Source organism: Pantherophis guttatus, chromosome 4 (genome assembly GCF_059756535.1).
Source record: "Pantherophis guttatus breed Tessera chromosome 4, ASM5975653v1, whole genome shotgun sequence".
Classification (NCBI taxonomy): Eukaryota; Metazoa; Chordata; class Lepidosauria; order Squamata; family Colubridae; genus Pantherophis; species Pantherophis guttatus.
In genome coordinates, this window is record NC_142066.1 from 17,361,478 (window position 1) to 17,374,549 (window position 13,072).

General features: G+C 37.9%; 1 protein-coding gene across 1 annotated transcript; it reads left to right on the forward strand.

The window, feature by feature from the left end:
• Positions 1 to 2,642: 2,642 nt before the first annotated feature.
• Positions 2,643 to 12,413, forward strand: LOC148113800 (vomeronasal type-2 receptor 26-like). Its single transcript, XM_087893397.1, has 5 exons — positions 2,643 to 2,842; positions 5,947 to 6,238; positions 9,664 to 10,506; positions 11,275 to 11,496; positions 12,393 to 12,413. Exons 1-5 carry the CDS (start codon positions 2,643 to 2,645, stop codon positions 12,411 to 12,413), a joined length of 1,578 nt encoding a protein of 525 aa, XP_087749523.1.
• Positions 12,414 to 13,072: the final 659 nt, after the last annotated feature.

The following is a 13,072-nucleotide window of genomic DNA, read 5'->3' on the forward strand; positions in this document are numbered from 1 at the left end:
TCCAGAAGGACAGTATCCAAACAAAAACCATGACTCATGTCTTCCAAAACATACAGTTTTCTTGTCTTATGAAGTCCATTAGGCATCATTTTGGCCACTGCAGCAATTGTCTTTGCATTGCCACTGTGGTGCTTGGGATCTTCATCAAATACCAGGACACTCCCATAGTCAAGGCCAACAACCGAAACATCACCTACCTTCTCCTCGTCTCCCTTGTGCTCTCATTCCTTTGCAGTTTGTTATTCATTGGACAACCTGAAAAGATGATCTGCCTTTTGCGACAAACTGTTTTTGGGATTGTCTTCTCAGTGGCCATTTCTTGTATATTGGCTAAAACCATCATTGTGATTTTAGCTTTCATGGCTTCAGTGCCAGGATCCAAGATGAGTCGATGTCTGGGTAAACCATTGGATAATTACATTGTTGTTTCTTGTTCCCTTGTTCAAGTCACTGTTTGTGCTATATGGCTTGTAACCTCACCCCCATACCCAGATGCTGATATAAACTTAGTGGCAGATGAACTCATTCTGGGATGTAATGAAGGCTCTACTCTCATGTTTAATTGTGTCTTACTCTACCTGCTTTTCCTTGCCATTGTTGGTTTCTGTGTGGCTTTCCAAGCTCGGCATTTACCAGACAGTTTTAATAAGACCAAGTTTATCTTCTTCAGTATGCTATGGTTTTGCAATGTCTGGTTGTCCTTTTTTCCAACATATTTGAGCACCAAGGGGAAATACATGGTGGCTGTGGAGATCTTTTCCATTCTCTCTTCCAGTGCAGGGTTACTGAGTTGCATCTTTTTCCCCAAATGCTTTGTCATTCTACTCAAGCCCAATTTGAATAATAAAAAACAGCTGATGAGTGGCAAGAAATACATTATAATTCCATAGTATTGCTTCAGTGAAAGATACATTCTCTGAAGAACATTCAGAAATTCAAACTGGTTCAAAAGGAAGTTGTCACAACTGATGTTAATCCACCAATCTCTTCCAATTGTTCCAGGCACCCTCCAAAGTCCCCTCCATTGGATCCCACCTAAGATAGTCACTCCAACTCTAATAAACAGAATATACTGTAAACAGTGAATGTCCTATTATTCTGACATTCTTATTTTCATTGTCTTTCCTTTCTTGTCATATTTAAGTGTAATAATTTTTATAGTAGATTGACATGCTGAACTTTGGCAGCACTGAGAAAAAAATGACCTCAATACTAAAATTCCAGTGTCATATTTGTTGATATCCAATTTATGTTTGGCCTGTTTTTCCCCTAAGCCATTCCTAATAATAACATTCTTGAGAAAAGGTTCAGGCCTATGGGTAGCTGAAGGTCCAGGTGTCCAGGTATGCACTATCAGCCTTGAAAGAGACATACCTTTCATACCCTCAATCCTATCAATCATTTGTACAACCTATCCGCTATGGATATGGTTAGACAGTCGTGGATATTTAAGACCATGACTTCGGATCCTGAAGCTTCAATAGCTAATTTCAGATGCTCTTGAAAATTTCTTTTATGTTCTTTACATTTCTCCATTTCGTATTGGGATGTATCTACCTAGTGATAGGTGTTCAATCTCCTGGGCATTCTACAGTTTAATGAACAATTAGCCATAAGGAATTTCTATGGTTTCCTCAAATCTTCTAGCATGATTTGAAGAAGAAAGGGGAAATATAATCCTGTTGTGTTTTATTGCGTTATGTTGTATTGTGTTGTGTTGTGTTGCGTTGCATTGCGTTGCATTGCGAATGATAGACAAATGGTACTTGTTTAGCCACTGCCTCATTTGGTATTTTCTTTCTCTTGCACACATTTCTAAAAGGTATAACTTTCACTTTGGATACAAAGGTATTACTTTCACTTTTCAACAAGGAAGGCCTGAAGGTTGTCTAGCAGTGGGAACTTGATGTAAAGAAGTCAATTTTCACACAGTATTAAGGAAAGAAAAGTCTTTTATTTCTGCATATAAGCTGAACAGGGTGCCTCTGGGTTTTCTACCTAAGGAACACACCAGAACTTGTATATAACTTGCCATAACAAATAAAATTAAGAGTATTGCTGATTGGATATAAAGTTACATGACAGTTATGCATGCATTTGAGGCAAAGCCATCCCATAATATTCTATTAACTAGTTACTCCTACTTCATTATCAAATAACCTCTGGCTGGGTGGCTCAGTGGTTAAGATGCTGAGCTTGTTGATCAGAAAGGTCGGCAGTTTGGCGGTTCAAATCCCTAGTACAGGTCTCCTGTATGATCAGGGGGTTGGACTAGATGACCTTCAAGGTCCCTTCCAACTCTGTTATTGTTATTACTGTTATTATTATTATAACCAAACAACAAAAATGTTTGAAAGAATGGTAATCTTAAACCACTTAGAGAGGGCTGTAAAGCACTGTGAAGCAGTATGTACCAGTAAGTCTAAATGGTATTGTATATGGATGTTTTGTTGAAAGAAAAAAAAAAAGATCAAATTTAATATTTCTAGAATTGAGGAATAAAATCGCCAAAGAGGATGGAAAAAAAAATGAGATGTTAATTCGTCAATAGAAAGATGCACAGGAGGGATTCGACTGGAAGCGTCACAGCGAGACAGTTGGAGACTAGCGGGCTCTGATGAGTCCCGTGAAATTCCGGGTTGATGAACCGCAGAGGGGTCTTTGGGCCAGATCTGTCCTGCAGGGACAGAGCAGAAAGAGAGGCACCTCGAAAGACCAAGAGGAACAAGCAAGTTCCACGGAGGTCAGAGGAAATTCTCTCTGACTCTGCAGCAGGGGATGGCGGGGCAACTGGATTAAGAGATGTGCAGGAGCGGAAAACTGAGTGGAATATTGCTGCCGGGTGAGTGATATCTAACTCATAGGCAGAAAAGAAAAAAGAAAAAAAAGGATTTTTAAAATCACTGTAAATGTCCTGGTGTCAGAATAACGGCTAATAGGATGGAAGAAGAAGGTTAAGGCGGAAGTTATAAAGTAACAGAACCCGTTTGTTTGTTTTGGATTTAAAATACTTGGAGAATTTTAAGAAAAAAAATTAGAAAAACCAAGAACCCAAAAAGATTCTTTTTCAATTTGGAAAATTTAAAGGGAGTTAAAAGAAAATAATGAAGAAAAGTCTGTAATAGAAGGACTGGTTAATGACTCTAAATTGAAACTTAATTGGAATGTAACGCAGAATTTGGACTATATAAAGCTGGACTGAATTTCAAATTTTAGATTTAGATTTAGATTTTATTATACTTCTATACTGCCCTTCTCCCGAAGGACTCAGGGTGGTGTACAGCCATCTTAAAACACATATACACTTACAAAATTTAAAAACAATTTAAAAACAAATATATAAAAATTTGGCCCACAAAATTAAAAGCTAACAGACACCCAATTTAAAATTCCTATTAGGCCAGCCCGGCTTGTTGGAATAAAAGAGTCTTCAGGGCACGGCAAAAGGTACGCAGGTCGGGGATTATATTTACTTATATGGCAAAATTGATTTGCCAAATAACTAAAAACTGTTAAAAAAGACTGCAACTAAAATGGATGCCTTTTAAATTCGTCAATTGTAATTGTGGACTGTAGAGAGCCATCTTCAGGAGGAAAAAAAAATCATTATAACAAGAAAGATGCACAGGGGATATAACTCCCCCCCCTTTCCTTGTCATTCATGTTCTCTTTCTTACTTTCACACAAACACATACACAAGTATGCAACAGAGAATTCTTTCAAAGAAACAGATTGGGAAGATGCCTACTGAGGTGTCATCAACATGAGTTCTGAAACTTTTTGAGAGACCACCGAATTCAAAATTGATAAATATTCCCTGTCTCATTGTAATTATGAAATAACCATGATTAATACTGTATTGTAACTTCCTGGTTCATGAACATTCCCTTAGGAGAGGAGGATAAGTGAAAAGTCAAGTATATTAATATCTCATGTTTTATTGATATGAACAATGATCTCCTGTTTATTTTTGTGAAGGATGAGACAGACAGAACTACACTGCTAGGTTTATTGGTAGTTGATTCTGTATGATTCTGGCTTTCAATCAGCTGTGTGAAGCCACATGAATCACCAATATTTTAAAAAAAATCAATGAAGGATCAAACTATTGCTGGAAGAAGATAGACTCTCAGTTAACATCATGTTATATTTGGCACTGATGATAGTCCTAGCAGTTGAACTTTATGGCCAGAGAAAGATTCCTCTGGCTAAATGTCCTATTAAGACACTTCTCCCAGTACCCCTTAAGTATTACCAGCCTGGGGATTTTATCGTTGCTACCATTACCTCTCAAATCTACATTTTCTCAAGTCCAGTAACATTTCAGAAACCGCCTTCTGAGGAAACTGTTGATGACCTTTTGTAAGTACCTTAGGCTGAAATCAAATATATTTTCTAATTAGCTTCATGTAGGGGTTTCATCTAAAGCTCCAACTTGGAGATAAGAAGAAAAGTATAGGATGGCACGAACAAAGCTTTTATTCAACACTTTTACAATATAAAAATGTCCATGTTCTTATCTTTGTTGAAAATTGCAAATTGCAAAAGATATAAGAGCATAACCAGCATTCAGACGCTTCCTATAATCATCTGTAGTAAGATGAGTAGCCAATAAATTTAATAAAACAAAAATAAAACATTAATAAATCTCATGACATGAATGTAAACATAATCACTAATCTTGTAAAATTTATCTTCTAATCTGAAAGACTGAAAATAAATAAAAGGAAAGGAAACTACTAAAATACATCTACAGGGGGGGAAAAGATACAGCTCTTTACACAATAAAAATGTCCATGTTCTTATCTTTATTGCAAATTGCAAATTGCAAAAGATATTATAGCATAACCAGCATTCAGAAGCTCCCTACAATTATCTGTGGTAATATGAGTAGCCAAGAAATTTAATAAAACATAAATAAATCTAATGACATGAATGTGAAACATAATCACTAATCTTTTAAAATTTTTCTTCTAATCTGAAAGACTGAAAATAACTAAAAAGAAAGGAAACTACTAAAATGCATCTTCAGGAGGGCAGAAAAGATACTCTGAAGAAATATTTATCGATGTACATTTATATCTATCTGTCTGTCTGTCTGTCTTGTCTTTGTCTGTCTGTCTGTCTATCTATCTATCTATCTATCTATCTATCTATCTATCTATCTATCATCTACATAAGTTTGTGTGTGTTTGTGTGTTTGTGTGCATGTGCTTGTCTCTGTGTATGTGTGTCTCTGTGTGTGTCTGTGTGTCTGCGTGTTAATTGATAACATAATATACATAATAACACATGGAGACACAATATATTAAAATGGAAAAAAAGTTGGGCAAAACAAGTTTCACAACGTTAAAACACAAACAGATAATAATCAGAAAAGAAAGCAAAGGAAGAAAAAAAGAAAAAAATATTATACTTCTGACTTCCCATTTTCTAATTTAAGTTAATTAAATGTTAATTTTCAGTATATTATAAAATTGTTCTTCATTTTTATTTGAAGCATATGTAGAAGCCAGAATGACTGTTTTGTTTGATCTTCTTTTCACATTTTTAAGACTAATATCCTCCCTGTTCCCTTTCAATGAATCCAATTTTTTTCAGGCGAGCTGGTATAAATTACTATTTCAATTTTTACTCTGTATTGCAGCTATATATTCTTTTCCTAAATTCTTGTGTGTGTCTGTGTGTGTGTGTGTGTGTGTGTATACTTCATTCAAGAAAACAATACCTATATTTTGTCTTTTCAATATACGGAACATTTTGTTGTGTTATTACGGAGAATATAATATTAACAATACATATTAAAGAATAGCATGTTTCAAATTTATTCCATATAATAAAGTTTCTAATTTCCAGCAGGAAATTACAATAATGATGCTATCAATATAGAATTATTAATAAGATATAAAGAATGTGGTAATCTGGAACCTATTGTTCATAATTTAGGATGTTCACTCAGAATTACCAGCACATCCTGGCCTTGGTATTTGCTGTGAAGGAACTCAATGAGAATACCCAACTCTTACCCAATGTCAGTTTAGGCTTCCATATTTTAAATAGCTATTTTTCACCAATATGGACCTATCTTGGCTCAATGGAATTTCTATCAACTCAGGACAAATTCATCCCTAACTACAAATGTGATATTCAGAATACGATTATGGGAGTCATTGGGGGACCTACTTCTGAAGTCTCTCTCCACATGACAAACTTCTTGAGCACCTACAAGATTCCACAGGTAAAACTGGTTTGAAATATTGAGTGTCATTATATTTAAGGTATTTTTGTAAATGGGAGATAGAAAATGGAAATTTTATTAGTTGATAGATGATATGTTTCTGAAACATTGAAAACATAGTTGATCAATTTACAGGTGTTGAAAAAGCTGGCACACACTTTTGTGTTCATAATACATTAGAATACAAGTAGTCTTCAAATTATGACTAATGGATCCTGGAATTTTTTTGTCCTAAGTAACAACAGGTGTACAGTGGTGGGTTCTAAAATGTTCACTACCGGTTCTGTGGGTGTGGCTAGGTGTGGGGGGGAGATGACTGAGTGGGTGTGGCCAACTTGATGTAACTTAGCAGTCACTCACATGACACCCCCCCACCAAGCCATGCCCACTGAAATGGTGGCAAAAAATTTTTGGACTTTTTGACACTTTTTTTTTGACATTTCAGCCCCATATTCAGGTCGAGATGCAGTGGGGTGGCAGTGGTCATCTTGGCTTTCCCTCTGTTGCCCTTCCTGGCTGAAAAGTGCCCCTTCTCGCCTCTGACGGGCCTTCCCCATGGTTATATTATATATTTATATTTATATTTTAAATTTATATACCGCCCTTCTCCCTGAGGACCCAGGGCGGTGTAGAGTCAGAATTAAAAAACATAAAATACAAATATTAAAAAACAATTAAAATATATATAAATTTGGCCCAAAATTAAAAATACAAACCAATTAAAACATTTAAAGTTTCTTCTTAAGCCAGCCCAGCTTGCTGGAAAAAGTGGGTTTTAAGGGCATGGCGGAAGGCACTAAGGTCTTGGATTCTCCTTATCTCTGGGTTGAAGACGGTTGAAGACGGAGCACCCCACTCCTGCTGGCGTGCTGAGTCAGGCCAGCCAGGTCCCATCTGCGAGATGAGCGTGGAGAAGAAAGGCTTCCCTCTGGACCTCGGGGTCGCCTTCACCAAGGATGTGCCCAGGCCCCCAGTCATGAGGGTGACCCTGTTTCCGCGGCCCACCAGCCATGGCTTTTCAGCCATGAAGGACAATGGAGGGAAAGCACAAAGCAGCTTCCTTCTCACTGGCCGACTTTTTCATGTTGTTGTTGCCGAGCTCCTGGAGAGCTAGCCCGCATAAGCATGGAGCTAGCTGGGGGCAAGCCAAGCAGGCCAGTGGCGATGGCAACGGCAGTGTCTGGCACTTGGGAAGGGCAAGGTTATCATGCTCCCACCCACGCCCTGCGGGGCCTCTGCCGGCTCAGGGCAGCAGATTCAGCTGCAGCCCAGATGAGTTTAGGAACTGCGGGGAGCATCCTGCATGTTGCACCCCCCCTCCCATCCTTCACTGGTGCCTCCGGGCCATTTTCGGGCACCAGCTTACTGGGCTGCCCCTGTCCCTGTCGCGGCTCAAATGGCGGCGGCTTTGGCGGCACAGAGATGTGGACAAAGGCTGGGAGGGGGGGTGCAACATGCAGGAGTCTCCCCAGAATTCCTTGGCTCATCTGAGCTGCAGCTGAGCCCGCTGCCCTGAGCCGGCAGACAGAGACACCCCTTCCCAGCCAGATCTTTCTGGATTTGACTTAGAGGAGAAGCGCAGCTCATGGCTGCTACATTTCACTGTGCTGCACTAGCGAAGGGGAAAAAACAGCCAGTGGAGAGCACACAGAGCTGCTTCAGTCCACTTGTTCAACAAGGTTACAGTCATACAGTCATAAGTGGGAGGTGATTGGTGATAGGAATGATGAGAAGATTAATAGTAGTGCAGACTTAGTAAATAGTTTTACAGTGTTGAGGGAATTATTTGTTTAGCAGAGTGATGGTGTTCAGGAAAACACTGTTCTTGTGTCTAGTTGTTTTGGTGTGCAGTGCTCTATAGCATCATTTTGAGGGTAGGAATTGAAACAGTTTATGTCCAGGATGTGAGGGGCCTGTAAATATTTACACAAACCTCTTTTTAACTCGTCCTCAATGGAAGGCAGGTTGGCGGTAATTGTTTTTTCTGCAGTTCTAATTATCCTCTGAAGTCTGTGTCTGTCTTGCTGGGTTGCAGAACCAAACCAGACAGTTATAGAGGTGCAGATGACAGACTCAATAATTCCTCTGTAGAACTATATCAGCAACTCCTTGGGCAGTTTGACCTTTCTGAATTGGTGCAGAAAGAACATTCTTGTTGTGCTTTTTTGATGATGTTTTTGATGTTAGGTGTCCGTTTTAGATCTTGAGATATGGAGAATCTAGAAATTTGAAATTACTGTTGATATTGTGTTGTCTAGTATTGTAAGAGGTGGTAGTAGGGTTTCTCTTAAAGTCTACCACCATTTCTACGGTTTTGAGTGTGTTCAGTTACAGATTGTTCCGGTTGCACCATGAGGCTAGTTGTTCAACCTCCTGTCTGTATGCAGATTCATCATTGTCTCGAATGAGACCGATCACTGTTGTGTCATCTGTGAAGTAGTTTAACAGATGGATTGTTTGTGATGTAGTCATTGGTATATAGAGAGAAGAAAAGTGGAGAGAGCACATAGCCTTGAGGGGGAGGGAGTGTGCTAATTGTACAGGTATCTGATGTGATTCTGCTTAGCTTCACCTGCTACTTCCTGTCTGTTAGGAAGCTTATGATCCACTTACAAGTGTGTTCAGGTACCGCTAGCTGGTTTAGCTTAGTTAGAAGAATGTCTGGAATGATGGTGTTGAATGCTGAACTAAAGTCTACAAAGAGGACTCTTGCCTAGGCCTTTGGAGATTCAAGATGTTGTAGGATGTACTGCAGAGCCATATTAACAGCATTATCTGTTGATCTATTTGCTTTGGAAAGCTCTGGAAAGTCCAAATTTATACATAAAATTGCAGTCAATGCTGTTCGAAAACAAAATGTCTTAAGAATACATAATATTTCCTGAAATATCTGTGGCATCCAAAATATATTGCTTTGGAGATTTGTCATAAGAAATATTAAGTGATCAGAAAAGTATATAAGATAAAAATATGAAATAGAAAAAATGAAATGAGTTCTAATAGTTTGTCTTTCTCCTGAACATATGACAAGATACGGGATATAAGATCAAGACTCATTTCTCCTATTTCCCAGAGATTTCCTGGTTCACCTGATATGTTCAGCCTTTATTTCCTACTCCAGGACGCAGACCCCAATATAACTCTAAAAGTGGCAAAAAATTTGCTGCAGTCGTGGCTGGAAAAAAATGGGAAAAGAGACGGGTAAGCCCGACAGCAGAGGATCACTAGTATTGACAGTACAGATTGTATTTGAGGCAGTAGATGGTGTACTGTCCCATGATCTATCCATATTTGTAAAATATGCTCCCTTTCTTTGTCTATTTTAATTTGGTATCTGACCGCAATAAAAGCTTACTTACTACTACTATGACAAGATACATTTTGATTTTTTCTGTCCTCTTCCCCCCATGTATTTTTCCCCCAAGATCTTATATGGGTCTTCTCCAACAATAAATGACAAAACCAAAGAAGATTATTTTCACCAGATGTTTCCCAATGTGATCCACCACTATTTGGGCATTCTTGAGTTGCTACTGCATTTCAAATGGACCTGGATTGGTGTGATTGTGTATGATAATGACAATGGAGATGTCTTTATACAGCATGTCCTTCCCTTATATTCTGAGAAGGGTGTCTGTGTGGACTTCTTAGAAACAATACCCAGAATATCTTTTTCCAGTAACACTGCTGAAAGTGGAATGGAATGGTTTGCAAGTTCACGTGTTGTCACAGGAAGTATTGTCAATACTGTTATTGTGCAAGGCGAAATAGAAACTGTTAGTGTCTTACGAATAGCTTTCCAATTCTTGCAATTTTATGATGTAAAGATGGAAAGCCGAGTGTTGATTATGACTGCTGAGATGGATTTTGCATCTGTTGGACTTCAAAGAGATTGGGACATCCGTTTTTTCCATGGAGCACTCTCATTTGCTGTTCATACAAATTACCCTCGGGGATTCCAGAAATTTCTGAACAGAAGAAACCCCCTTTCAGAAAATAAAGACGGCTTTATCAGTATCTTCTGGAAAAATGCATTTAATTGTGATTTCCCAAATTCCATTCCAAAAAAGAGAGATGTGCACATTTGCACTGGAGAGGAAAAACTGGAAAGTCTACCTCTGACCCTGTTTGACACAAACATGTCTGGCCACAGCTATAGCATCTACAATGCAGTTTACATTATAGCACATGCTTTGTGTGCAACAACTTCATCCACGTCAAAAGAAAGAGCAAAGATAAAAAACACGAGACAAGTAAAAGCCTGGCAGGTATCTTCCAAAGCAATGTTGAACAAAAACAGAATAATAAAGTTGGAAGAGAACTTGGAAGTTTTCTAGTCCACCCCCCTACTCTAGCAGGAAGGAAATAGTGTAGATCAGGGGTCTCCAACCTAGGCAACTTTACGACTTGAGGACTTCAACTCCCAGAATTCCTCAGCCAGCATGTGCTGGGAGTTAAAGTCCACAGGTCGGAAAGTTGCCAAGGTTGGAGACCCCTGATTCTCAAGATGTTGACATTCAATTTTGCTATCTCATGTTTGACCACATCCAGCTTATCTTGATTCATAAATCTTATATTGCAGATTCCTATGCAATATTGTTCTTTACAGCATAGGACTTTCCTTTCACCACCAGACATGTGCACAGCTGAGGATCCTATGTCTTTCTCTTAACATATGATAAACATTCTCTATCAATATATTATTAGTTTTGAATTGTAAAGTTTCCATTGCCCAAACTGGATGGAAAATAGCTCATTTTGGTTGCATGTTTGAAACCCTAAGGAAGAGGGAAAGACAGCACACTTGAACAGAACAGTTTCTAGTACATTAAAAACAATTAGTCTCCCAAATATGTCTACAAAACATTTCAGATGGTGTCACCACTCTGCCTAAGCAACTGACTTCAACGATTTCTCCTTCTCTTTTTCCATTCTTTGTTAGATTTCCTCCCTCAAAATCATTCATCTTAGTTTTAAAGTGTGTTAGGATTGTTCTGAAGGTTCTCCTGGAATAATTTTCCCTCTTTCCAATTTAGCTCCACAAATTTATAAGAAGTACATCCTTTATAAACAATGCTGGAGAAAATATTTCCTTTGATGACAAAGGGCATATAATCGCTGGATTTGATATTTTCAACTGGGTCACCTATGCAAATAACACATTTACAAAAGTCAAAGTTGGATGGATAGAACCCAACTCTTCCTCTTCACTCAACATTCATGAAGACTCCATTGTATGGCCTATAAGGTTTAACCAGGTACATATTTTGCACAGATTTGGGAATGGTTTAATCTACATTCTGAATATACAAAAATGGGACCTTTTTCTTCTACTGAAGTAGTGTACAATTATCCAGGTATTGTACTTGCATTGTGAATTGGGAGATGCTACATAGTTCAGTGTGCAATTAGATGATAGTATCTTGACACCTTCTGAATAAATTCAGAAGGGAGTTATGCTGCTTGCTTCTTCCTCACCAAAACTGGTCAACATTCTAAAGGACCCCACTGTATAGACTAGAAAATTTAACCAGATATTTGCAATATTTTGCATATATTTGAGGATAATTTAATCCACATTCCAAATACAGTTTGTTCTTGATTTACTATCACAATTTGGTCTGGAATAAATTGGTAGTAAATCCTTGTAATCCTAAAGAAAGGCACCACACAACCAGATTTGATTTAATTACAATTTTACAATGGAAGTAAAGCATGTTGATGCAATAATAAAGCAAGTCATGTGGTTCTTAAGCAAATACAAAACATCCAATAGCCATATTTTATCAGAAATCTAGAGGAAACTTCAGAAACTAGTAAAAAGAAACCCACAAAAATTTTGGTCATGTGACCACAGGATCCTGTAACTGGTTGCAGGTGGGCCAAAAATGAAACCATGTGACTGTGGAATGGGGGCAGATGTTATAACTTTGAGGACAGTTATAACAGTGGTGAAATGCTACCGGTTCGCACCAGTGCAGGCAAACCAGTAATGATAAAAACTACCAGTTTGGGCAAACCGGTAGTAAAAAAAAACACAACCTACTTGTTCAAAGGAACCAGTATTTCCAATAATCAGCTGTGCCACATGATTTAAAATCACTAGAAAGCAGGAATCCTGCTTTATATTTATATTGTTTTATTTGTTTCCTAGTATGATTTGGTTACTTATTAGTAATTTATTACTATCACTAAATGTTGTACCTTATGATTCTTGATGAATGTATTTTATTTTTTCTTTATGTACACTGAGAGCATGTGCACCAAAGACAAATTTCTTGTTGCCCAAACACACTTGGCCCATATTCTATTCTATTCTATTCTATTCTATTCTATTCTATTCTATTCTATTCTATTCTATTCTATTCTATTCTATTCCATTCCATTCCATTCCATTCCATTCCATTCTATTCTATTCTATCAATATTATAGTTATCTGAAAATGTATCATTCTGAGGTTCTCCCCAGGCAATGCATACAGAATATCTGTCTGTGTTTGAGTAAAACCAATGCCCCTGAGCATGCCAAAAGTACCAAACTGACCTTTTTTTTTAATCCTCTTTATTCAGAAGAGACCACGTTCCCTGTGTAATGACAATTGTCACCCTGGTTCTAGTAGGGCCAAAATAGAAGGAAAGCCATTTTGTTGCTATAAGTGTCATAAATGCCCAGAAGGGATGATTACAAGTCAGAAAGGTAAGGCTGCTTCAATTTATAAATATTAACCTTTCCATGAAAACCTGTGTAGAATAAATTCAGTATTTATGTACCACTGTACACATTATTCGCAAAATGAAAGAAGATATTTTATCTCCTCCCTAATTACCTTCCCAG

Coding starts and splice junctions, on each gene's coding strand:
- LOC148113800 (XM_087893397.1), top strand. CDS start 2,643: ATGAACCGCAGAGGGGTCTTTGGGCCAGATCTGTCCTGCAGGGACAGA. Junction 2,843..5,946: donor GAGTGGAATATTGCTGCCGG/GTGAGTGATATC, acceptor TTCATAATTTAG/GATGTTCACTCAGAATTACC. Junction 11,497..12,392: donor GGCCTATAAGGTTTAACCAG/GTACATATTTTG, acceptor TTTGTTTCCTAG/TATGATTTGGTTACTTATTA.